General features: G+C 44.2%; 1 protein-coding gene across 1 annotated transcript in view; it reads right to left on the bottom strand.

The window, feature by feature from the left end:
- Positions 1-26,166, bottom strand: part of PLCXD3 (phosphatidylinositol specific phospholipase C X domain containing 3) — a 118,586-nt gene that overhangs the window by 28,476 nt on the left and 63,944 nt on the right. The window contains exon 2 of the mRNA XM_087815046.1: positions 15,364-16,072. Coding sequence (XP_087671172.1) covers positions 15,364-16,072 — 709 coding nt within the window. The remainder of the gene's footprint in view (positions 1-15,363; positions 16,073-26,166) is intronic.

Below are 26,166 nucleotides of genomic sequence, written 5' to 3'. Positions count from 1 at the left end.
CCAAACACTGAGCTAAACGCCTTGAGTGATATCACATTTATGCTTCACAATAGCTCTATTTGTGTACTTTTATTCCCATTTTACAGAGCGGGGACTGAGGCTCAGGGAGTGAAAGGAACCTGCCTAAGATCACACTATGGCAAGTAGCAGAGTCAGGACATGCCCAGCTCTGTGCCCAAAGTGAGTGCTTGAGCTGCTTCAACAATACTGAAACATGAGTGAGAAGCTGATGGAGTGAAGGCGCCATGCAGGCTAAATAAAGGAGCGCAGAGACGGACGGACAGACTGCTCTGCCACTCAGCGGGAAGCCGCACCGCAGGGCTGGCGTTAACTGTAGCTCTACCACTTCAGTTTTGCTTAAAAAAGCAGCACGATACAAAAGTAATACAGTTACAATGCATATTTCGCTTAATTGACTGTTTTAATCTTAAACGAATTATCACAGTTTTAATATACAAACTCTTGGCTCACCCAGGCTCTCAGAGCAGAAAGTTAAAAGCTAGATGGAGGAGGCTGCGCTCTTTGGTGAAGCCACCAAACACCACATTTATTTTATTTATTTATTTTTAAATGTTTTTATTGACTTCAGAGAGAGGAAGGGAGAGGGAGAGAGAGAGAGAAACATCAATGATGGGAGAGTCGTCATGGACCGGCTGCCTCTTCACGCCCCCCACTGGGGATCGAGCCCTCAACCAGGGCCTGTGCCCCAGCCAGACACTGAACCCTGACCTCCTGGTTCACGGTCCACCCTCAGCCACTGAGCCCCAACCAGCCAGGCGCCACATTTATTTTTATGTTAGCATGTTAACGAGTGCCCTGGCCAAAGGAGATCCTCTGAAAACTGGGTTGCCTTTTCCTCTATTGCTGAAACGTTAAGAATGAAAATATTCTGGATAAGATTCAGGGACACTCCTTGAAAGCCATTTTCACAGGTTGGGGAAAGCTACTCTTCCAACAGAATTTGAAGTTGTCATTTGCAATCCCTGAATTTGGAAGTAGATATAAACATTTCCTTTTCTTTCATTTTGCAGGTGTTAGTAAATATGTGATACTTTCATATTACTGCTTTGGGTTCATTGTAAAAAGAATCACATAATTTCAGAACTTAATCATAGACAACTCAAAAGGTGGAGGGATGTGTAGGGGGTAAGAAAGAAACACTCTGAAATCAGATGTGTCTGAATACCAGCTGTTAGAAGCCGTAGGAGCTGTGTAAGTCTGGTGAGTGGGTTTACTTTGCTAAGCTTCATTTTTTCCCCCACATATAAAACGAAAGTGAAAATTCAGTTGTTAGAAGGTCTAAAATGAGAACATAGTCATGTGTCTATTATAGTCGTTCAAAATCTATTCTTTCTCATTCCAATCCCTTCATCTTATAGTTGAGAATGTTGAGGTCAGAAAAAGACATCCTGAAAGTCATATAAACTTGAACTTAGGATTATGGATGTCACTCATATTTTTTCCAATAATGCATTAATTTAAATAATAAAGGATTTATGACTTAAGTTTTAAATATAGACAATTTACTTCACTTTACATCGTTTGCCATTTTCCTAGGATACAGCAACTTCTGGCCAACTGAGGCTACATCTAGCTCATTATAACCCTGCAGTCCAGGGAAAAACTGGATAATTCATTTGGTTTGTGATCACTTTTTAACAATGAACTACCAGTAACAGGACAGGTCTCTCAATAGTTGGCGTTCATGAACATCTAGCTGGGCATTTCTTCCTGTTTTTGTAATGATTCTAATGGAATTCATGGTTAGTATTTAGAGACCATGAGTAGATTTTCATTACAAAACATTGTAATACACATGCACTTAGAAATTGCCACTGTGACCATAAATCAGAGCATTGATGCTGGAAGAGGGGACAAAGGTTGGTCAATACCTTCACTTCACAAGCCCAGGAAACTGAAGGCAGGTAAAATGAAGTGACTTCCTCCAGCTCACACAATTATAAGTGGCAGTGCTAGGCTGACAAACCAGGTCAATACTTGCCTCTGATTTATCTTAGCCCTTACCACAGGATGCTGAAATAAACTGCTCACGAGCACGCCCCTCCCCGAGACAGCAATCACCTGGAGGACCCCAACTGTGTCTTAACCATTCTGAAGTCCAGCCAGTTAGCAAAGACTCAGTAAAATTCCATAAATATCTACTGTTTGATTTAAGTAACACAAATACTAATAAATATATTTAAAGAAAATTTTTTTTAAGAATCAAGACTATTTTCTCATGGATAATCTTATTCTATGACTCTAAAGTAGTGGATTTTATTTTTGTAACAACCACCCCAAGACTTACAAGCTGAAAATGTGCTATCGCTCAGACCTGCTACCTGTGGGGACGAGCGTCCCCTCACCCCGTCAACAGTAGGATGACTCAGAATCCTCATATGACTCCTCTGTGACATTGCCTTCAGAGCATGCTCACAGAGCACATAAGGAAAAGCCATCTCATCGCTGTCCCATTGGGATTCTAACTCCAAACAGCATTCATCGGCTTGGCTCACCCCCCTTAGTTACTAAACTTGGCTCTGAACAAGTGGAGGTTGTCCATTCAAATTGCCTCTGTGTCACTTGGATGGATATAGAAATCCTTACGGTGATGAATCTGAAGGCAGCAGACACTAGAATATGTAAATTTAAACAAAGAAGCAAGCCATATAACTAAATATTTTATGTTTCCCTGATCCCTAGGCAGTTGGTATCATCTGTTTAACAAGGAAAGAAATGAAAATCCAGTAAAAGTGACTGTCATGGGATCTTTTGTGCAGTGGCTGCTCTAGGCTGTGGTTTTCAACCAGGGGGGGATTTCTCTCTCTCTTTCTCTCTCTCCTCCCCCCCCCCCAAAGGGTGACCATTCGGCAATATCTGGAGTCACTTTTGACTGTCATGACTCAAGGTGAGGGAGCAAGGGACATGCTACTGGAATCGTGTGGTAGGGACCAGGGATGCTGCTGAACACCCTACAATGCACAGGACAGCCCCTGCCCCCCCCCACACAACAAGGAAATAATTTGTCCAGAATGCCGGTTACCCTGAGGTCAAGAAACTGTTTTAGGCTGAGAATTCTGACTCCCAGTCTCTTTAGTAGCCCTCATTCATGTCAGTTGACTATCCCTGTGTCCTCATGTTTCCAAAATTAAAGTATCCACATGCATTTTCCTTTGGGGATAAAATAGTAAATTTTATCTATGCTATTTTGCCACTCGAATATCTCCCTTTGCCTCAGGCTCCTTTTCAAAAGGATACTAAATTGTCACAGAGGTTGCCTGGAGATGCATTTGGCACCTTAAAAGCCTAATTGGCAGGAAGATGAAAGCCACTTAACACGTGTGTGCTGTTCGGGGCGATGACAGTCCCCACCCTATGTTATTACATCTCAGAGGCCGCTGGGGCGAGAACAGCTGGGACTCCCCGCACTAGCGTGTTGCTGTAAACGTGTCCCTTCTCACTACAAAGCTGAGAGAGACGAGACGAGAGGAGAAACCAGCACCAAGGCCAACTACACTTGTCTAAAGGTTGCTGCTCTGTGTCTTTCGGAAGTCCCCAAGGTGGCTCCCTTGTCGTGAAGTTAATTCAATAAAGGAAGGCATGCACTTCATTCGATATGAACTTTTGATGAAAGAGGAGTTGATCTTGGCATGTGCACTGTTCAGGAGAGAATGTCGAAGCCTAAAAGCATTTCTTTTCCACCATAAATTTTAAATAAAATTTGTACCATGTAGTTATTAAATTTTCTCAGGGGACTTGCTGAATTTTGTGGTCAAAAGAGAGCCTTTTCACGCAATGGTTTTGCCCCGCACCCCATATATAGCTGTCAATAATGCCAATAAGCACAGAGCGTTGAGTGTCTGTGGCTGTTCTTTCAAACCTCCACGGAACCCTCACTTGTTGGCCTAGTCTGAACCCTATTGCCTGGAAATGTTCCCCAAACCAAGCATAATTTTCTACCTTAGAAAGGAGGCTGTTTATCATTTTCAGTGGTCAAAGGTTGGACAACCACAAAAATAGATCTCATTTGAGTAGAGAAAATAGATGTGCTTGGTATTTGAGCCTAACATTACCATGTAGGGAGCAAAGAAAAGGCAGCCAAGGTGAGTGTGCTGTTGTCCTGAGACACTGCAAAAGTCACCTTTGTCATTTTTCCATCCTTTGAGCCACTATGGTGTATTAAGTCTACAAGTCAAAATGTTACCGCTCAGTAGCAAATTCTGTCCTATACCATTCCAGATCGCCTCTTATATAAATCTCACATTCCAAGGAGACACCCCTGTAACCCCGGGACAAGGGTCATGGAGCCAGCTCTTGTAAGACACTACACCATGCCTCTCCTGTCCCCACTCGGAGTCCACAGTGTGGTGTTCATTCAGTCTCCTTGTTGAGGGATGGTTGACTCAATGCATGGGTGGATTCTTAGGCTGGGACCCTAGGGAAAACGATTTGGTCCACTTTGATGAAGAGAAATTAAAATTCTCTGAAGTCACAACATAAATAACATCCTAGACACCAAGACACCCTTTCTTCCCCTCTCCACCCCACCATACTGAATCTTTATCAGAGTTATAGAGGGACAAAAGCCCCCAAATGTCAGACACAAGTCATGCAATGCTGGGAAAGAAAAAAAACAAAACACATTTCACAACTACAATGGCAAAAGAAAAGAGCCTCGAGGAAAACACTTAAGAAAACATGAGGCCTAGAGAATGCAAAAAGGGTGTAAAGGCATAAACTGGGTGGGAAGGCCCCACACGGGAGACGAGCCCTTTGCCCTGTACTCTCAGGAGGAACATGGGGACACACTGCTCGGGAAACGTCTTTCCCTCCCGAGCGGGACTCAGGCAATGTCCTCTCCCAGGTGCTGAGAGAAGACGAGGTTTCTACTTATTTCTGTTACTTCTCCCACCCCTCTCAACACACACACATTTTCAGTTTAAAGCTGCTACCTCATGGAGCAGAAAATGCTGCGCCACTGAAATAGCCTTTATGCGCACAGCCCATGTCATGGAGACATCGAAATGTCCCTGCCCATGGTTCCAGGCATCCAGGAACCTCTCAGATACAGGGTCCTTGGCCACGTCCTGTTTGGGGGCTGCTGGAATACAGGGTGACATGTAAGCACACAGCTGCCATGAGCTATGTGTTAGTGCAAAGGTGAAATTCTCCTTCTCTTCTTAAAAAAACATGTAGAAATGCTCGTGGCAGCCGGCTCTGCTTGTGAATGACCATAAATTCGGTGCATAACCCTGAACGGCTGACCAGCAAAAGTAAAACTGAGACCAGAACGAAAATCAGTTTCCTAACTCTTTTTAGCAATAGATTCAGCACGTCTTCACAGGATCCACATCTGGTCTATTAACAGACACACTTAGACTGAACTATGCCCTCAACCAATCTCTCTACATCTATTCATGACAAGCTACTCGTTATAAGTAGTTGATTTGGAGAAATGGGCAATATAAATTAAACCCTTCAAAAATGAACCCCCCCAAATCAAAAAGTTGTATTTTCATGGGTAGGCCTTTATAGCATTATGTGTTCTTTATGCTCATGGCTGGTTTACTTTTGAACCTGAGCTAACCCACATTGGTAACAGCTTCTCTGTTTAGTACTCAGAGAAGCAGCAGCTGTGTGGTGCGTTCGCTCAGCTTTTTCCTGGTCAAATCTTGCGTATATTCCAAAGGGCAGTCTGTGCTTTTAACATTCACTAATGAAGTCACACATTCTGGTCTCCCTGCCACATGCTGCTCTGTCAAGAGAGGATGTCACAGCTCCAGAAACAACTCGCAAGGTTCTTCTCTCTTAACAGCTGAGGCCACAGGAAAATAAGTGATGAGAGGGTGAGAGGAAGGACTATTACAAAGCCAAAATTCAAGCTATATTATTCTTGTGATTTCTGCAAATAAAAATCAATTATGACAGGCCAGCCTATAGCTATTCCTGTTTAATTACTTTTAGTACTTTCAAATAAGTTAGAAAAAGGCTACACTCCCAGACAATAGAGTGAGAGCCAGGAGACCTGAGTTCTCACAAGCAAAGACAGATGTCAGTGTCTGCAGGTGACGCCTGGAGTATTTTCTGCTGAAATCCTCCAAGGCCAGATATTCTGAGACAATTTCATACTTACAGCTCTCTTTATTGTCGTTGTTGTCTGATAGAGAGGATTGGTTTATCTCCCCTCACTTAAATAAGCATTTATACTGGTCAGAGTCATCCTTGGTAATCAATAGGTCAGTCACCCGAAGCTGTGTCTACCAAGTACATCCAACACAAATGGGCATTCAGGGTGCCCGTTCAAACAAGGCCAAGAAAAGTGTGCCTCCCTTGGACACAGGGGACAAGAGAACAACAATTCAGTTGAAAGCAGGACCTCTGGCCATCTCACCTTCTGCTCCTCCGTGCCGAATGGGTTGTGAAACCCTGGGAAGGACATTGGGATGCTCACAGATATCAAAGGATAAGCAATTCCCTTTACAAAGTGCGCTGTTCTCGCATTTCCTTCCCACCTACATCCCCTTCAGCCTCCACCCCCAGGGATCCCTTATACTTGTTAATCACGTCCAACCCTCGCCCAATGAGACGGGAAGAAACCTAAGATCACAGAGGAAAACCTGTGAAGTTACTCATCACTCTGACTCAACTTGAAGTTCACATTTCCCGTGGACAAGCCCCAGGTGAGCCTATCGCCAACTCCGATTTGCCTCATTGTCAGGACAGTCTGGGCTTTCATAGATGCAGCCTCAAATGTTTCAATGAGAAAAAGAACTGCGAAGAGAAAGCATGTGGGAAGCTTGAGTCACACCAGGGGCTTTCAAACCACATGGAAATAGGTGATACTTCTTCCTTCACATCGCACTGAAAGGGGAAAAAGAAATAAAAAGCATCTGGAAGCCAGCCTGACATTCACAGATGGGCCACGGGGTTGTCCTGTCGGAAATCAACAATCGCCCAGAACACCAACCTCCCTGCGAGATTACTCACCAACCTCCCTACAAGGTTACTCAAGATCATGGGGAAGGCGAAATAAGAAAGGATACTTTGCAATTTTGTCTGGGCACAAAAACAAGATCACCCACAAAATAGCCAAGCATTTACCTGTCTAGGCTAAAATGAATGACTGCAACTTCATTACCAATTATAGTTCATTCTCCCTCTAGCCTACAGCTAAGTCATAGTGCGACGCCCAATTATAGAATTGCCCTTGCTTTCTGAGCATCCAATCTAGAGAGAGCCTCTGAGTCCTTAAGCCTCCCCAAGTCACCCACCCAAGCCCCAGTTCTACACAAGGTCCCTCCCATCACCGGCTCGCCGGGAGCCTCATGGTTCCCATGGTGGGTAATCAACTCAGTGTGTTCAATTATAGGTTTATGTCCCGTGACTTGGCAACCACAGAACATTTCTGCCCTCTCCCCCCCAGTTTAAAGCCAGAAGGTCTCTGCAGAGTGGAGCTATTTCTCCAGGGATGAATGGCCTTGCTCCCCACTCCGAGAGAGATGGCAGACGAGCGAGTGGCCGGAGCCATCCAGATCTGGTCCATTTTACTTCTGGACTTGGATACCTCTTACTTGCTCATCTACTGATGGTTCATGTTTTGGTTCATTTCCAATCCCAAACAAGCCTCCTTCCCCCCTCCCTTGCTGGCTGATGTCCCCAGACTATTGTGCCAGGACCTGACTGACGAAACATCCCTGCTGCGTGGACACTCCAGAGGTCCTTACTCCCTCAGACGCCACCCCCATCCCCATCAACCACCTGCTCTCAGCTCTCTGTGAGTGCCAGCTACACACTAGGCTGCTTCCTTTTCAGACGTCAAACTCGATCTGCCCAGTAATTCCACATAAGAAAACTGACACCCAGAGAGAGTCACTAAAATGGGTGAACTCTATCCTATGCCATGCTTTTTAGAGAAATATGTATTTCTACCTCTCTCCCTCTGCACCCTCCTCCACACACACGCTCCACACACACGCACCACACACACACACACACACACACACACACACACACACACTCTCACCAGGCACTGAATGGGTATCTGACTTCTCAACAGCTCGGAACTCTTTCCAGTCTTCAACTCTCCAGACACGTTAACAGGTGCCAGCCTGGACCGGCCTATACTTTAATCTTCCAATATCAGCAGAATAAAAGAGAGTGTTTTTGTGTGCACTCCTGCTTCAAAAATTCTTGGGTCAAAAGTTGTTAAAGCAGAGAGCCCTCCCTCCTGCCACAGCCTGGCAGGACCAGGCAGAAATCACTTCTCTGTCACACAGCCTCATGGTTGGAAGTTGCTGTAGAGCCTTCTTTTTTGCAGTTGGAAATCAGGCCTGGGAAGGCAGCTGGGTTGCAAAGTGCTGTGAGGTTAACTGGTGTTGGTGGAGGACACTGAGCCTGGAAGTGACCAAGGCTTCTTCCAAGGGCATGAGCTTAGAGCCCAGGGAAACAAACCACCCCTCCCCATAGCCTTGCCCAGGCTTCTGCAGCACAACAGTCCTAGGATCCAGCTCCGAGACAGGGAGAGAAGATGCAAGGGGAGAAGGGCAGAGGGCCAGTTTCTGGAAATCAATGATGAGCGGATCCACCTCGGTGATAAAACAAGCAAATTTGAACTTAAACCTGGTAGGGCCTGTGGGTAGAGGAGTCATAGCTCAGATTAAGGAAAAATTTAAGGAAACAGATTTAAAGGTGGGAAGGGGATGGATAAATTTTGGGGTTGACTCTCTCTAGATTTCTCAAAGCCAAGTTTATCTGTTAGTGGGGATGGTGGAGATGCAGCTTGTCTGCAGACAGGAGCAATGGTGCATATTCAAGGTGAGATCACCTGGTGTCTGTTAGAAATTAAAAACTCTGAGCCACAGCCTCCTGAACCAGATTCCCTGGGGAGGGGTGCTCAGGGGTTTACATTTTAACAAACTCTCCATATGCACTTAGCAGCTGGCCAGGCCTTGGGCTAGGAAAAGGGCTGCTTTCTGCAGTTTCCCTTTGATTTCTAAGCCAGACCCCTCTTTCTAGAGGTTCAAAAGCCTAGATTCTGAATTGATCCCAGCACTGGCTCATCGCACCACTGAAACACATTGTTTAGCTTTTTGATCGTCAGTTTCTTAAACTGCAAATTGGAAATAACACCTGTTGAAGAAATGAGGCCTCCAATAAATACAGATCGAAGAGAAAATCTTATGATGAAAGCATCTGGTAAACAATGGTTATTCTAACGCTGGTTTTCCTGGTCTCCTTGGTACTCTCTAGATATCTGAGACCAAGGGGACAGCTTCCCATTTTACTGAACAGACTGGTCCCTAATCAGCTGCTCTAGTGTGCTGAGTTTTTTGGGGACAGGGCCTGGGGGGACGGAGGCAGAGAGCTGCTCTTCATGGAGACCAGTGCTCTCTCACGTCTCCCTGTAGCTGCCTTTCAACCCATCTCATGGTGAGGCTTTCCTTGGCTCCCACAGCTGCTGAGATGACTGATGCTGCCGTTAAACAACTTTCCAGAGGCCAGCCCCGTACCTGCCGGGTCCAGGCAATGGCAGGTAAACTGGGCAGCAGAAGTGTTGTGTGGGGTGCTGGTATGAGCTGGGGTGTGTCCCGATTAGACGGAAAGAACAGAGTCCATTGTGTTTGTGCGGCAGAAGGAGAGCGAGGCCCGGGAAAGGTTGGCCCTGCACAAAATCCATGGCCCACCCCAGGCCCGACCTCTGACCCCTCAGTCCAGGCCCCAGGTACCGCGTCATGTTGTGCTCGGAGCAGACTGAGGCCAGCTCACCTTGCACCTGGCCCCTGCCCCTGACGCTCTCTGACCCTCCTGGTCTTCCCTCCATCCCACTGTCCTCTGTCCTCACTGCTCCCCGGGGGTGGAGAACAGAATTCTGCCTCAAGCCAGGAGGCCTGGCTTTTAATCCCATCTTTGCTGCCAGTTAGCTCTGTGACTTGGGCAACCATTAAACATTCCTCTGGCCCAGTTTTCTTACAGTGGAAAACAGTTAAATGGGCAGTAAGCTCACGGCAAGCCTCCCAACCGCTGGCTGACACCTCACTTTGTTCCCAACCTTGGCCTGGTGCGTTTTCGGTATCGTCTGTCCTGTGTAATCGGCTCAGTTTCATCCCCTGAGATCCCGTTCTGGCCGATCCCCTTCAGTAACTTCCTAATACGTGTGTGATTAAGCTCAGAGTCCCCAGCCTGCATTTAGGGTCCTGCGGAATGTCCCCGCTGCCTCTCCCAGGCCCACGGCTCACGCTCCTCCGCGCCTCCCTCCGCTCCGCCAGCCCCGACGTCCTGCTCCCGGGCTTTCCTCTGGCCGTTCCCTCAGTCTGGGAAGCCACCCGCCCATTTCTGCCCGTCACATCCTGTCCTTCCTTCAAAGCCAACCAAGCCTTTCCAGGTGTCTCTCTCCTTTAGATCACCACAGACCTTGGGCTTTCATTCTATTTTTTCAGTTTGTTTTTAGGTCAAGCACGACCGTGTCTTTTCCAACCTCCCTGATGCCTCATGAGAACACTGGCATCTTACTAAGTTTAATAGGTTCACAGCTTTAATGCCGAGCCCCACTCACAGGGCCGCTCCCCGGGGGTACTGAGCCGCACCCTCCATTTGAATATACTCCCAGCTCCACCGAGATGCTGCGTGACGAGAGGACAGCAAATTGGCGGTCACCACTTGGGTGCTCACAGACAGCAGGGAGCTAGAATGGGGCGAGGGTTTTAAGACTCCGTATCTGAGGTCACACCTTGAAGCACAATTGAGTACAGAGTCCTAAAAAGAGGCAGCCAAACATGTTTGTTTTATAATTAAACACAAAAATAGAGCCACCTGGATTTAAATCTTGAATTCACCTTCTCCTAACTGTGTTACCTGGGTAAGCTGCTTAACACTCTAAGACTCCATTCTTTGATCTATGATGGGAGGGAAGTCCTATTTGGGGGAAGTTTTGTGAATATTAAATCAGTCAATGCATATAAAGCAGTTAGCATAGAATTGGACAGACAACACTTTAAATAGCTTATTGTTGTTATCATCATCGCCCCCTAAATTGTGGGCCTATATAAACACTGCCTAAATTAATTTAACATCAATTTATTTGCAAAGATGCACCGCTCCTTAAAAATCCTGACAGCTGGTCTGACAAATGTTTTAAACTAAAAAACCCCTATAACTTAATAAACTTCCATAAATTAGGGAAGGACTTGACTCAAGCCGCACACCTTCTTTTTAAAAACGTGTGAATTCCGTGGGGGTGAGGTGCAAAAGCTGGTGTATGAAAAATAAATTTAAAAAAGGTCTTTAGGAAATGAAAACGTGTGTCTTTGGCATTGCTAAAGATGTAAGAAACACATCTGCAGTATTTGGAACCGGTGGCCAGACTGAAAGCTATGAAACCTAAATCTAGTTTCCCTGAGAGCCACCCACACCTGAAAACACTTGTTTTCTAAACCCATGTGTTCAGAATTTTCTAAACCCAAATATGAGACATCACAAAACAATTATAGAGAAACCAGTCAAAAGCAGGATCTTAGAATTGTAGGAATTAGGAACTAAAAAGGACCTTGGAAATAATCTAGTTCAAACTCCCAATTCTGCAGATGAAAATACTTAAGGCCCAGAAAGGTCTTCATATTGCCTAGTGGTTTCCTTCAGTGGCCAAGGAGAGGCGCATGACATTTTTGGTGTTGATGTAGGATTTCTGAAGGAGCAGCTGTGGTACAACCTCAGGGGTAAATGGCAGAGTCTTCTTGGGTCTCTTCACTCAAGGAGGAGAGAGGTAACGTGTTCTTGAGGAGTCAAGTTCTTTCAGTGACTGTTTCAGAGGTAAGTCAATTACTTTTGCAAGACACTAGGCAACGGTTGACAGTGACTTTTCCTCTAGACCTCACCCAGGAAGCTGAAATGCATGCAAACAAGACAAAACAAGACCTCTGAGCTTCACATTGACCCCTTGCTCAGATATAGGCTCTGCAGCTGGTTCAAAAAGAGGTCTTTCTGGTTCTTCTGAGACTAAACTCCGTTCAAGAATGCTTACAGAACAAGTATCACGGCCATGTTTAGATACATTTGCAAGTATTTTGCATAATCCTAAAGAAAAAAAGTTGATTCCACATAGAGTGTTTTTGTGTGTGCTTTCTTAATTCTCTCCTTACCCACTTCTCTTTCCCTTTTCAAGGATACTGCTCTACTGTTCCAGATATAAAAGCCACAGGCTAGTGAGAAGTTTTGAATAAGGGCAGATGGCTGAGGACAGTTTTTAAAAATTAATTTCATGGGCTGTTAACAAGTGTGGTCTGAAAAAAAATGAAGCGCTTAAAAAAACATTGAATTCGTTAACTTTAAACAAGATCCGCCACTAAAGTACTTGCTAGGGACTTTTATATGCTAATGTGCATTGCAAATCTCTTGGGAGAGCTGTGTGGATATAATATATAAAAACATTTTCCAAACTTATTTGACCTTTTTTACCCCAAGTCCTACTTTGGTAACACTGTCCTAGAGCATAAGTAACCAAAAAGCAGTTCAACTTCTAACTTGCAAAGTCCTAACCTGCATGAAATGCCATAGGAGAGAAAGTGAAAGTCATTTATTCCTTGAGTAGATTTTTCCTCTTGACTTGCCAGGGGCCATTGCCTACACAGGTGAAATCAGGGTATGGCTCTTGGCCAAATGCCAAGCAGGTGTGTTGTATGAAATGGTGTGTTTTTCCAAGCACAAGAGAAGGCGAAGCTGGAGGGGCAGTGGAGAGGCTCCTTTCATGCCTAATATATACAAGTTAGAAAGGAAGCTGCTTTCAACCCAGGTGTAGAGAAAATTGGAGCTGCTGACCCCAGGCGCCACCTGTCTCTTCCCCACCACTGGCGGACCCTCAGGGATTCCTCAAAATCTGGGGGCCCTATGGGGTAAAGCTGAAAACAATCCATCCTTATGTGTATATAACTCCCTTATTTTTAAGTATATGAGATGGTAAGTTATTTATTTGCCAGAACAATTCACTTTTGTAGAAGGAGTGCTAAAAGCCTTCCATTCTGCTGAATACTTTGCTGAGACCAGCTGAGGGAAGGCTTGGGGCCAGGAGAGAGGTGAAGAGTTTGGTGTCACAACCTACAGAAGAGGGCAGAGTCTCCAGGCAACTGGGGGGCAAGGGAAGAAAACAGATGAGTAGGAGGAGGTGGAGGGATGGAAGCTGGGGTAAGAGTATACAGATGTGGTCAGGGGGAGACAGCCTAGGCCGGAAGATTTTTAATTAGGATTCAATTTTAAATTATCTGCGTTGTTATGATCATAAAGCCTCCCCGTTTTCTGAGATCCTTAGTAAAATCTCAAAACCTGGGTGGAAATTGAGTGAGAAGCCAGTTGCCCGTCCTGAGTTACACAGAATGGAATCTGGACGGGCCACATGGGACAGTCAATCCATAATATGATGTATGGACTCCAGAAGCAGCAAGAGCTCACTTCATAAGGCTGTAAGGAGTTTTAGGGAAGGACTTGTATTCGCATAGGGTGTACAGTAAAGAGCTGGGGATCTTATTTAAATCTTAGGAAACAGGGAGATCACAGTTAATATCTGAATAACAGAAGTAAGTTAGGATTTTGTATGGAGGAACCACTCCAATGCCTTGCGACAGTGACTGCCAAAAATATACCAATAACCACCAAATGAGCTGGCCTGTGTTCCTATGATCAATTGGCCACATAGACTTGGATGCCTTATGAGCACTTTAAATTTAGTATGACCTTGATTATATCTTCCCAACTTCTTCCCCAAGTGCCCATGTCTTTGTTTCCTCCCTCTGTGAATGTCTCTATTACCCAGGCTACTTCTCAAGAAGAAACTTTGTCCTGAAATCTTTCCACCCATTCACACCACATAATAATTACCGAATCATTCAAATATTTGCTATTTGCATATACTTCACGTCTGTTTGCTCATTTCCTCAGTGTAGTTGGCATTACCTTGCTAAAACAGAGCTAAGCACCTCTTAACTCTCATTCTCTCCATTCCATCCATCCCTGTGCTGTGCCAGTTATCTATCTGAAAGCAGACCTGGTTAAGTCACTCTACCACCACCCTCCCATTGCTCACAGGATCAAGTTCCCTGTAGCCTGGCTAAAAGCTTTCTTGAAAGTGTGTTTCTGCCCCACTACAAGCCTTATCTCCTACGATTCCCCACACTACATGCTATGCTATAAGGTCACATGGACTATTTTCACCTCCACATCTTTTCTCGTCACCTTCTTGTGTTTTCCTGCAATGACCTTGAGTCCAAGGAAACATTTATGCTTTGTCCCTTTATCATGATTCAAACTACCAAAGTTAAAGGTAAAAGTTTGAACAGAACTTGTATTTTATCTTCAGACATTGTTTGTATTGTTTAATACTTTAAGTCAAAAGAATAAATAATTTATACAGTTCTACATGTTTGATCACCCACATGGGAAAGAGCCACAGAGATCTCTGGAGATTGGTCAGGTCACACGTTGCAGGTGGAATTACACTCTACACGCATGGCTGGACTTGACCAATGGAATACCCACTCTGGAGGCTGATCCTTGCTTAGGGCATAAAGGCAGAGAATATGGTTTGAGAAAAACAAGGCGTGACATTTTGTTTCATTCATTATCCCAGTGAGCTTAGGCAAAACCTATTACTTCTCTGAATCTCAGTTTTATCAATAAGACAGTACCTACTTCCCAGGGTTGTTAGGGAGATCCAATGTAATTAAGTACTTAATAAGACTCTGCAATCAGTAGAGAAAGGGCTTTGTAATCCACAAAGTGCTACACAAATGTGAAGGGTGTGCTATGAAAAGAGAACTGGACATGGAGTCAAAATCCATGGTACTGTGGGTTGATCTGGGTCCTATAAATATATGTTGAAGTCCTAATTCCACATACTTGTAAGTGTGACCTTCCTGGAAATAGGGTGTTTGCAGATGACATCAAGTTAAGATGAGAGCATTAGAGTAGACCCTAATCTAATATGACTGGTGTCCTTCTAAGAAGAGAAGACAGAGACACATGAGGAGAAGGCCATGTGAAAAAGGAGGCAGAGATTGAAGTGATGCATCTACAAGCCAAAGAACACCGGGGGTTGCCAACTGTCCTTAGAAGGCAGGGGAGAGGCATGGAAAACACTGTCTCTCAAAGACCCCAGTAAGAATCAAACCTTTATGATGCCTTGATTTCAGAATTCTAGCCTCTCGAATGCATAGACAATAAATATCTTTCATTTTAAGCCACTCAGTTTATGGAACTTTGATATGGCAGCCCTAGGAAACTAATACACATAGGTATTAATTTTAGCTCTATCCTTACCAGATCTATGGATTCAGGTTAAATTATTTCAACTCGTTTTACTGATATTTTAAAGACGCTTACCTTTCTGTGATTGTTTCTCTGAGGCCACTGGCCACCCCTTTGACCACAGTGCTAGCTTTAGGGGTCAGCACCACCTGAGATATAAAAAACGAGCCCTTCTTTCTTCTCTCAGTGATGGACGCCTGAAGAAACTGAATGAGTTTTTCCGGGTCTGTGGTATTGGCCCAGGGTGCTGGCATCATCTGCCCAGGCCAGAGGAAAGGCACCTCCAGAGCCACGGGACTGTGGTAGAAGACCAGCACCTGGTAGTCCCTCTCCCACAGGTACTTTAGGCTAACTTCCTGTGCAAAGATCGCTGGGCACATCTTATTTCCATAGATGTCTTTCAGCATTTGGACCAATTTTTCATGGTGGTATTTCTGCATCCCATAAAAATGGTTGAAGTCCAAGAACACCACCTCCTTAGGGTGATCTGTGAGGAATGCACTGATCTCCTCCAGGCCCTCGTTGACTTTGGCACTGAACAAGCCGTGAGCAAAGTAGAGTTCATTGTCAGGGTCTCTGGGCTTGGTGGAGATTCGGAGATCAAAATAACGGATCCCAGCTCCTAGCTGACCAGTAAAGTTCATCGTCTGAGTGGCTAACCATTTCCGCATCAGCTTTTTGGCCACAGTTCCAAAGACAGACACAAAATTCTGGACAGTTTCTGGCTGTTCAGGTCCTACTGGAGAGGCTTCATCAATGTAGAAACTGAAGGAATCATGAGATCCTAGAAGAACAACAAGGCATAATGTGGTTACACTTCAGTCCTTTGTCCCAACTTCTTTCCCTCTTGTAATGTCTACACCTCTCCCTCAAATGAGCCAAAGGAAGTGCTAAGCAATATTTACCAAGTTCATTCTCATGTCTTAGGAAGGTTCTTTTTATAGCCTAGTACAGTGCACAGAGAAAATTGGTTGTAAAGTGATAAAAAAAAATTCCTTCTGATCAATGTTTTAAAGTTCAAATGATCATCTACTTCTGTAAACGAAGTATTTAATGTATTCATTAGGATTGGTTTTCCAGAGTGACCATTCAAAAACAGGACTTATGGGGACCCACCATGTCCCAAATACTTTGTTCATAATGTTGCCCCTTTTCTTCATTTTGGGCTGATTTGAAGCCTAGAAGGCTTGTTTCAATGAATAAATAAGCCCTTTCCACAGGCAGGTGGTCAGTGTAAGAACTGTTCCCTCATACACTTTGGAAAACACAAGAGGTCACAGGGTAGAAGAAAGGAGAAATAGGCAAGAGGACATGTTTAACATCATTTTGGACCCTGCACTGGGACAATGGTCAACTTCGATAAGTGGCAAGTTAACACAACTGAGCACATTCAAAAACTAACTAATAGGCCATTTTCTTCACAGATATTCCCCTCACCAGCAAAAGCTCTTTGGGGAGCTGGCTTCCAAATTTAAAAGAATTTCTTCCTAGAAAGAACAAGTACAACCTATTTATTTATCTTTGATAGTTAGAAATATTAAAACTCTAGAAATGTAATGGTGAACATTAGGATTTTTCAGAAACAAAGACCAAACCTTATTCCTATTCCATAATCTTGCCTAAGTCTGTGACGCATGACCAGGTCTTTGTGGGCAACACAAGAAATTTTGTGTCATCAGAGATAATACACGATGCATATCACAAGCCAAAACACTCCTAGGATCATTAAAAACTACACACTTGTAATTTAATATGTACACTTCATTTGACATAACAAACATATAGAAAATACATTTTCAAATATCAAATTAAACCCAATATATCTCACAGAGTACTGGCATTAATCCTTTTGTAAAGAATAAAATCAAAATAGTCACGCTGTGATTTCTCTTTGGGTGAATCTGTATCTTTCATGACTTGGAAAGCCTTCCCCCTCAGCACATCTCAGAGGCAGTGAGCTGGGGGAAAGCAGGTTGGTTTCCTTACTAAAGTCCTTTGAGCAGGGATCCCAGAGGCTAAATTTTAGAAACCCTATCACATCAATGCCTCCCAGGAGTAGAAAAGCTCAATATTCATCACAATTTCTTTAAATTTCCTGGGTGGATTCCTTAGACCAATGGACAAGCTGACAGTAAACAGTTTAAGAGCAGTGGTGGTCCAGCCAAGGGACAGAAAAGAGAGCCCGCTCCAATGGCCACCCTTGGTGAAACTATTAAGCCTTCTTCCCATATGCATTTCTTTTCAAGGACTATCAATATGGATGCCAGAAATATGATTAAGAGACCCCAAGAAATAGAGCAGTCCTAAATTACTGTCTAAACCAGCTCGCTGTGCATTCTCCCTCCCCTCTGGGCATCCCACCCGCTGGACCCTGCTCAGCACAGTCACATGGCACCGAGGTTGTACACACTGTGCTGCTAAGCCCACGACCACAGCATCGCAGCCTTCTAAGCCTGGCGACACAGCACTGGAGAGGGCAGCTTCCAAAAACAAAACGTTCTGGGCCTGGGAAGAATCTATATCTGAAGTGTGAAGATTTTAAGAGGAAAATCAGTCCATCAGCAATATTTGTTGGGCAGTTAGAACAAGCAGGAGACCCAGCTGCTTCCCTGGAGCAGTAGTATTGAACCGGTGGTTAGTCTGACCCAGGGGATATTTGACATCACGTGGACACAGTTTATGTTGTTATCACTGAAGTGGGCGGCTGCTGGCATCCAGTGTGTAGAGGCCAGGGATGCTGCTGGACATCCTACAACACACTGGGCAGCTTCCACAGCAGAGTCCACTGGCCCTAAATGTCCGTGGGAACAAGGCTGAGAGAGCCTGTTCTAGTGGGAACCACACGGGCAGACAGGGTGGTTTCCAGAGGCAGAAGCACGCACTCTGAATTGCCCCCTCTCCCCGCAGCACACACGTCTCACGCCTAGAATCACCTCTCACACCCCTCTCATGGTGCCATCGTCCTCCGAAGCTGTTCTAAACACTCACAGCAGCTGAAAACTCCCCCACGCGCAGCCCTGCTGCTGAATTTGCTTGAGACCCAGCAGAATATGTGACTTTGGCACTTGTTTTTACTAATCTCTTGGTTTTTACTTCAAAATGTCTTTCATTTGTCCTGACAAGTTCTCAGTATAAATCTTTCAGGCTAAAATTAAACCATCCAGATAGGTGCCTTTTATTCATTGATCTGCATCTCTACTGCAGAAGCCTACGTGGCACAAGTTTTATGGGGACAAGATTTATCGAGCTGTCATTTAATTTATTAAATAAATTGAGCACTTCCTACTGTGTGCAAGACACTGTGATGGAAGTTGTGTATGTGGTAAGGGGGAGTGGGGGTTGGGGAGATTGAGATAACAGCACTTATCAAGTAAGGGAAGGGAAGGTGGGTTCCTTCTATCAACATTTCTGATGCCTTACCTCCTCCTCTGTACTATTCAGCCTTTGGCAGATATTTATTGAGTGTCTATTATATGCCATGCACTGGGTCAGGGATATGGAAACAAATGAGTATACAAGACTCACCTAGGCTCTGTCCTGTGGAATTCATATCATAGTGGAGAGAAATGGGCAGGAGAGACCACCACTGTCACAGAGTGGGATGAAGGCTGCGATAACCTGCACGTGATCCCTTTCGATAAAACAGTAGTTGGGTCCTGAGCTGAATAAGGCCTTCTAGGGACCATTGGTAATCAAAGCTAAAGAGCGGGGATGAAGCCCCAAACACGTGCAAGCCTCACGTGTATACTTCCTCCATGTTCATGTGCACGTGGATCCCTTGAGGACCTTTCAGGGGCCTGCTCGTCCAGGTTCATAACGGCCACTCTACCAGAAGCAGTGGCTCCGAGGTGAATCAAAGGCCACCAAGGAAGAAAATGAAGGGGTGCCCATGGAAGCCATGTGGCGAAGGTCAGGGAGCCAATGGCAGGAGCAATGCTGGCCTGGCCCTGTCAGTGGAGCCTGGAGAGGAGGCGGCCAGCCTCCTCCCGGCCCTCGGCTCTGCCTCAGCTTCCAAAGGGCCTGGGCAGCCCAAGAAGGAAAGGACAAGCCTGGACCTAAGAGAGAATTGTGCTTTATCTAGGAGGAAACATAACAATCTGGTTTGCGTAGTGGGCTGTCTGCTTCTGCCCCATTCGCTGCCCCCAAAGATGCTTAATGAGCTGGAAGGAATTTGGACTCACAGGAGACTTCAGTGGCGTGTGGCTCAGGGTCCTACGGCTGCTCAAGGTGGATCACTCTCCCTTCCCTTGCTGGACTCCAGCTATGCCAGGCTTCTTTCTGCTTATCAAATACCCCAGGCTCATTCCCAGGCTGCCTCATGCTTGCTATCCCCCCGCCGGCTCGGCTCTGCCCCAGGTGGTTTGCATGGCTGTCACCTTTCTGTTCAAGCGTCAGCCTGAATGTAACCTTCTGAAGTAAATCTTCCTGTATCTGAAGCAGCTAATTCATCCCACCATCCCTGGCTGCCTATCGGTCCCCATCCCATGGTCAAGTTTCATGTCCTTCATGGTATGTATCTCTAGCTTCAAGTTGCCTTTTGTTTAATCACTTATTCGCTTACTGTTTGTGTCCCCTCACTAGAGTTTAAATTCCGTGAGAGTAAAAACCAAATCCTTGCTCACTACTGTGCCCCCAACAAAAGGCACAGTGGTTGGCACATAAAGGGTGCTCAACAAACATTTGCTGTATGAAAGAATATCTTTCCATCTCAAAACCTCAATATCCTCATCTGTAAATGGGTCTGACAATGTTATCTCCATACAAAGATTATAAAATAAAATCAATCATAAGAACTAAACAAGAATCACAGAGGATACTTGATAAATATTAGCTTTTATCATCACTATTAATTATTATTCCTGCATTATTAACTCTGTGCACTAATTGCCTGGCACAAAGTAGGTTCTCACCAAATATTGGCTGAATGAATGAATGAATAAATGGGAATTGCACCAAAAAAGTTATAAACACTATAGCTCCCCTAAGTTCTGAGACTTTCTCAATGAAAACATGGCCACAGCACCCAGAAGAGTTTAGACAGATAAAATGTTTTCAAGTCCTCTTGCTTTTTCATTCCATAGACCATGAGTTACCGCTCCTGTACCAGATGGAGCAACACCAAGGCCCCCCATCTCTGGAAGGCTCTGCTCCTCATGCACATGTCAGGCCAGATTCTTAGCCCAGGTGTAGGCTGTCCTGATATCCAGGGACAGACCCACAGCTTTCCCTCAACACAGGCCACCTGAAGGGGATGCAAGTGTAGGACAGCTACTCCATGACCATCCCACCCCCCAGTTTTATCCCTGGGATGGGTACCTAAAACTGAGCATCAATGGCAGCTGGTGTGGAGAAGCAAAGGAAACTCCATTCATGTCCAGGTAACATGCCTCATAGGGAGAGGAAAAGAAGTTGGTGGGAGAGATGTGGTTGCCACACGGCCCAGTCTTCCCTGCTTTTCTTTAGAAGCTAGTTGTTTAAGACACTGATGTCTTTTTTATTATTATTACAGTTTGCATTCAACACTATTTTGTATTAGCTTCAGGTGTACAGCACAGTGGATAGACACTCATATAGGTTACAGAGCGTTCCCTTTGATATTTCCAGTGCCCACCTGGTACCGCACGTGGTTATCACAATACTATTGACTACATTCCCTGTGCTGGACTTCACACCCCCCGACTATTCTGCAACTGCCAATTTGTACTTGTTAGTCCCTTCCCTTTTTCCCCCAGCCCCCCAAGCCCTCTCCTCTCTGGCATCCATCAGTCTGCTCTCTGTATCTATGAGTCTGTTTCTATTTTGTTTGTTCGTTTATTTTGTTCTTTAGATTTCACATGTAAGTGAAATTATATGGTGTTTAAAATGCCGATGTCTTTTTTTAAAATGTCACCTCCTTCCCCCGTTTTCTCCACTAGAGGCTCCCTTCAGGGGCTTCCCACAGAGTTGGGGTGCAGCCTTGGATATCTGGAAGAACAGGAGCAGCTCTGATTGCCTGGGCACACAGAATGAATGGCCTGGGGAAGGCAAGGGGCAGATTAGATAAAACCAAATCTGTATCAATAAAACCAACTATTCTGAAAGGGGAAAAAATCTCTATTGTGTTTTTCCTCTAAGAAGAAAACAAATATGGAACATGGCAAATAAACAGTCCAATTGTTGTATCCTCTTAGATTCGAGAGCCAGAAGGCCTCTGAAGCCCATTTAGCTTTGTTCTTGCATGTCTGGCACTATTGGTTTCCTTTTTATAAATAATGAAAATCTGAAATCACACAACATTACCCTTAATCATGTTTGTGCTCCAGAAAGAACATCTCCTTGAAATATAAGCCTTTGATTCTGTGATGCTCTTGCAAAACACCACTTCTTGCCAGCAGCTGGATCTTTTTTTTTTTAATTTATCTTTATTGTTGAAAGTATTACAGATGTCCCCCTTTTCTGCCCATGGATCCCCTCCACCCCACATACACCCCAACCCCAGGCCTTCCCCAGACCAATGTCTGTGTCCATGGGTTATGCTTATAAACATATAAGTCCTTTGATTAATCTCTCCCCACCCAAACCCACTCCCCCACCCCCGCCTTCCCTCTGAGATCCCTCCGTCTGTTCCATGCTTCTATGTCTCTGCATCTATTTTGTTCATCAGTTTATTTTGTTTATTACATTCCACATATGATCTTTTCTTATCAAACAAGTGTTTGTGGCATGGGGATTATTTCTTCCCTTGGTCTTTCTTCCAATCTCCCTTCCCTTCCCTTCCTCCAGCCTTGGAACCTGAGCTGTAGATATGTCGAGAACAGCTTACCTCTTCTTGCTTTTGACTTCATGACAAAGCTGGGTTAATAAGCAGTATCTGTAGATCTGGGGCACACATACAGACTGATTTCTAAAAACTGGAACTATGGGACCTAAGGAGATTCTGAATTGCATCACCTTAATGCTACAGAAATTTTTGTCCCATAAACCCAAGAACACACACGTATTACATTCCAAACAAACGTTCCCAAGCCCCTCACCTCAAAGTACATATTTATTTAAAGCATTGTTTCTTACAATAGTGTTGGTGATACAGAACATCAGTTATTGAGGTTATCTATCATCTATCTATCACCTATCTATCTATCTGATATTTCTCTTACTTTCAAAGGAAAACCCATGAATCTACATTGTATCTAAAAGGGGTAATGGGTGTTGTTTGCAAAATGAAAAAGTTATGCAGTGACACTCGAAATGTATTAATTGAATACTAATTTAGTAAGTATTTAATCTTTTGTGTCCTGCACTAGGCTAGTACTGGATATTAGAGAAGATAGTGGTTTTTTGACATTTAAGATATTTTTTAGTCTCTCATGGTAAAAACAAGACAGCAAAGGAAACTTTGGGAGCAGTGATACCCACAGTCTCATTCAGGGGCTGGCTGGCGGTCTTGCTCTCCACCAATTTACCCCACCCCCTCTTCCACACCGCAGCATACATATGTTGTTTTTATTGGCTGCAAAGCAAATGTGATAATATTAAGGGATAGTTTAAAAATACAGAGATATGCAATTTTCATACCCTCAGAGAGCTACACTAGGGAAAACTATTCTTTTACCCACATATCCTTTTAATATGGGCCCATGTGCATTCATATTTTACATAGTTAGATCAGTGTATACCAAACACATTAAATTATGTCATCAATGTTTTCCCACCGTATTACAGTCTTCAAACACTGTTTAAATGATTGCATTATGTTGCATATGCTAATAAAAACTTCAACAATTCCTTTGTTGTATCTTGTGTTATTTTTCTCGTTTTATTTTTTAATAACTATAAATTTCAGCTTAGGGAAGCTTGCTTTTGTCTTGAAAAACAAAACAAGATAGGAAAGTGTTCATGTCGTTTGACCTTGATTTAAGAGAGAGATGGCAGCTATCTTGCAAGAGTAATATTCATGCCACGAATGGCGCGGGTCTAAGTCCAGTGGTAGTGAAAGGGGAAAATAGCACTGTGGACAAAATTATTATCTGCTGGTGGCATCTGCAGAGAAGGAGCCCTTGCCAATGTCTAAACAACAGTAAACTCAGTTAGGAAATTCTACAGTGTCTTTCAGGCCAAAAAGGGAATGAGATTAGTAAAATGCCTCAACAGAGTGTGAAGAAAATACTGGATTTGAGAGTTGCTGAAGCTGGGGTGTGTAACAGTAAGGTTGTAGGTAGGGTCATGCTTCCAGTGGTCCCAAGTTCAAATCAACTACCACGACAACACACCACTTCCAGGGTCACAGCTTTTCCCGGGGCTTCGTTCCTTCTGTGGGCGCGGGCAGAAGTGTGCACCATCGTTTCCCAGTGTAGATGCCGACTCCCAGAGTCAAAGCAGGAGAAAGGGAGAGAGGCACATGGACACCTTCAGGAACTCTGCAGAGAAAACCCCGTCTTCACGGCTCCACTTCGCTCATGCTGAAAGAAACAGAACATTTAGGGGCCTGAGGTGAACTCCTTAGGAGAACGTCTCCAGGCCCCCTGGACTGGTTGGACACCCAGTCTACACTTTTCTTCAGAGCATCGCTTGTCACTCCTTCTATAACTTCTGACAGAGCTGTGGGCCCCGCTGCTGTGCGTTGCCACATCAGACATAATCAGCCTCTTGAACTTCTCTGTCCTGATGCATCCGAAAGAATCTTCTCCATGTCTCCACGTGGTTAGAGGATGAGGAAGGGTTGTGTCCCGGTCCCCCCCTCCTTTCTCACTGCCATGATCATTTGCCATTGCTGCTGTTCATGGTGAGGCCGGCTGGTGGGGTCAAGGCTGGACCCCTTCCTTACAGGGGTGCAGCTGCTCTATTAAATGAGACGACACTGCCAGGGCTGGAAGAGCTATGGCCGCAGCTGGACTGGCTCCTGTGCTCGGCCAGCAACATAGCAGGTCCCCTGGCCCCTTTTGTTGTTTCACTTTTTAAGAAAATTTTTATTTTTCAAAAGCTTTTTTATTGTACCAGACTATTTGTATTGTCCTCTGCCAGGAACTGTTCAGATTGGGTTTAAATTGTGGTCAAATATGCACTCCACGGTCTTACTCACTTCAGTCTCTCCAGGAAAAAGGAACTAATGAGAGGTGGAAGGAAGACTCTCCCATGATGACCAGGTATTTTCCAGTGACCCCAGGTTGCGATGAAAACAGAACAAAAGCAATCATCATAAAGCCTGTCACTTACTGTGTTGCACTGTTACAGTTTATGTTTAATTTGGGAGTTAACACTTGACCACACAAGATTGCACATAACTAAAAAACTGGCTAGTTAACAGTTATTTATTTTATATAAGCCAAGCAAATGTTCTGCAAGGGAATAAATTCAAGATTAGATCATAAAAGCAACAAGTTCTGTGCAACATAAAGAAGAGATTGCTGTGAGCGGGCTCAATTTCAGGGTCAGGACACGCGAACTGAGGAAATATCAGCGCCGTTTTGTTTTGGCATTGGACTTGGAAGAGTCCACTCAAAGCAAATCAGCAAATATATATTGGACGCCTGCAATGGGAAGGGAAACATGCTAAACACCATGAGAGAGGTAAAAATAAATAAGGCAATCTCTGCTCCAATAAATTCAAATGAATGTTTTTAAAAGAATGGTCCCTGACTCAAAGAAAATTTAAGTGAAAGGTGCTAGAGAACTGTTGAAGAGACTATTATTTTACTTTCCATTGTTCATTTCTATCAATGTGCTTAATCTGCAGCAGATTTGGTTTAATCAAATTAGCTTCTTGACTACAAAAGTTTTCCTATTTTTATAATTAGTTCAGGTGACAGTTACCTTGCCTTTGGGGTGGAAGAAAGGTTTTTCAAACGTCATTATATAGTCTTTGAGTCTAAGTAGAGCGCCTTGTTTCTATACTCACAATATGGTAAACTAGATTTTTTTTAAGTCCCCTACTACAAAGGAAATACATGAAAATATATTTTAAAAATGCACAGCTGAACTAGTAAGAATATAAGTCAAAACCTAATCAAAGAGCAGATAGAATTCAGTAGGCTAAGCCAGCCCTGAAGCCTTGGTTGTCATTAGGATATTTACCAATATAAAAACCTAGGGCTTTGGATTTTTACAGATCTACAGGAGAAAGGCCTGGGCCTGAACAAGTGTTCACATAAAGCTGCCACAGTCTATCCCTGTATAGCCCTGTACTCTCAATGAAAGGGAAGCTTCTCTACACCAAGGGACTTGGCAAAGCAATTTGTCTGTCTTGGCCTTGGCTCTAGATTGGGACTGGTAGGTGGAAAGAGGGAGTAGGAATTACCTTTGGTGGGGGGGGAAACATATCCAACTGGGGAAAAGTATACTGTGGACTCAATTGCCTGTGGGATTTTTAAATCTGTAGAGTGGTTATGAGGGTGATTATTATAATCTGAGTCAAAGGGCAAAAACAGAAGTAGCCTATAACAAATAAAAGAATTATTTTCAGATTTAAAAAAAACACCTTTAAGTATGGCTAATTAATGCCAATAAACATTAGAACTCCAGCCTCTCATACTGAACTCCAACCCTCTGTTTTCTACACTTAAAAAACAGAATATTTCAATTCAAGAAATCCTGGAACCTATGCATTTCATCACGGCAGGTGGCTGAGCTCAGTCTCAAGAGTAAATCATTCCCAGGAGGCTTTGTCTAAGACTAAGCAATATTGTGAGGCTCTTTGGAATAGCTCCAGGACAGGCTTTCCACTTGGTACAGCCTTGAAGACTACATCCATCTTGGATCTAGATTAGAAAATCCATCAACGAGTGGTTCTTGGGTGTTGGGGTAGAATTTATTGGTAGATCCTGTTTCCTGTGACCATTTAGTTCACACTGACCTTGCCCGTTTCTAAATTCTTAGAGTATGTATACATCCTAATCACACACT

The sequence above is a fragment of the Miniopterus natalensis genome, chromosome 3 (genome assembly GCF_054644295.1).
Source record: "Miniopterus natalensis isolate mMinNat1 chromosome 3, mMinNat1.hap1, whole genome shotgun sequence".
NCBI lineage: Eukaryota > Metazoa > Chordata > Mammalia > Chiroptera > Miniopteridae > Miniopterus > Miniopterus natalensis.
This window is presented reverse-complemented; position numbering and strand designations above follow the sequence as displayed.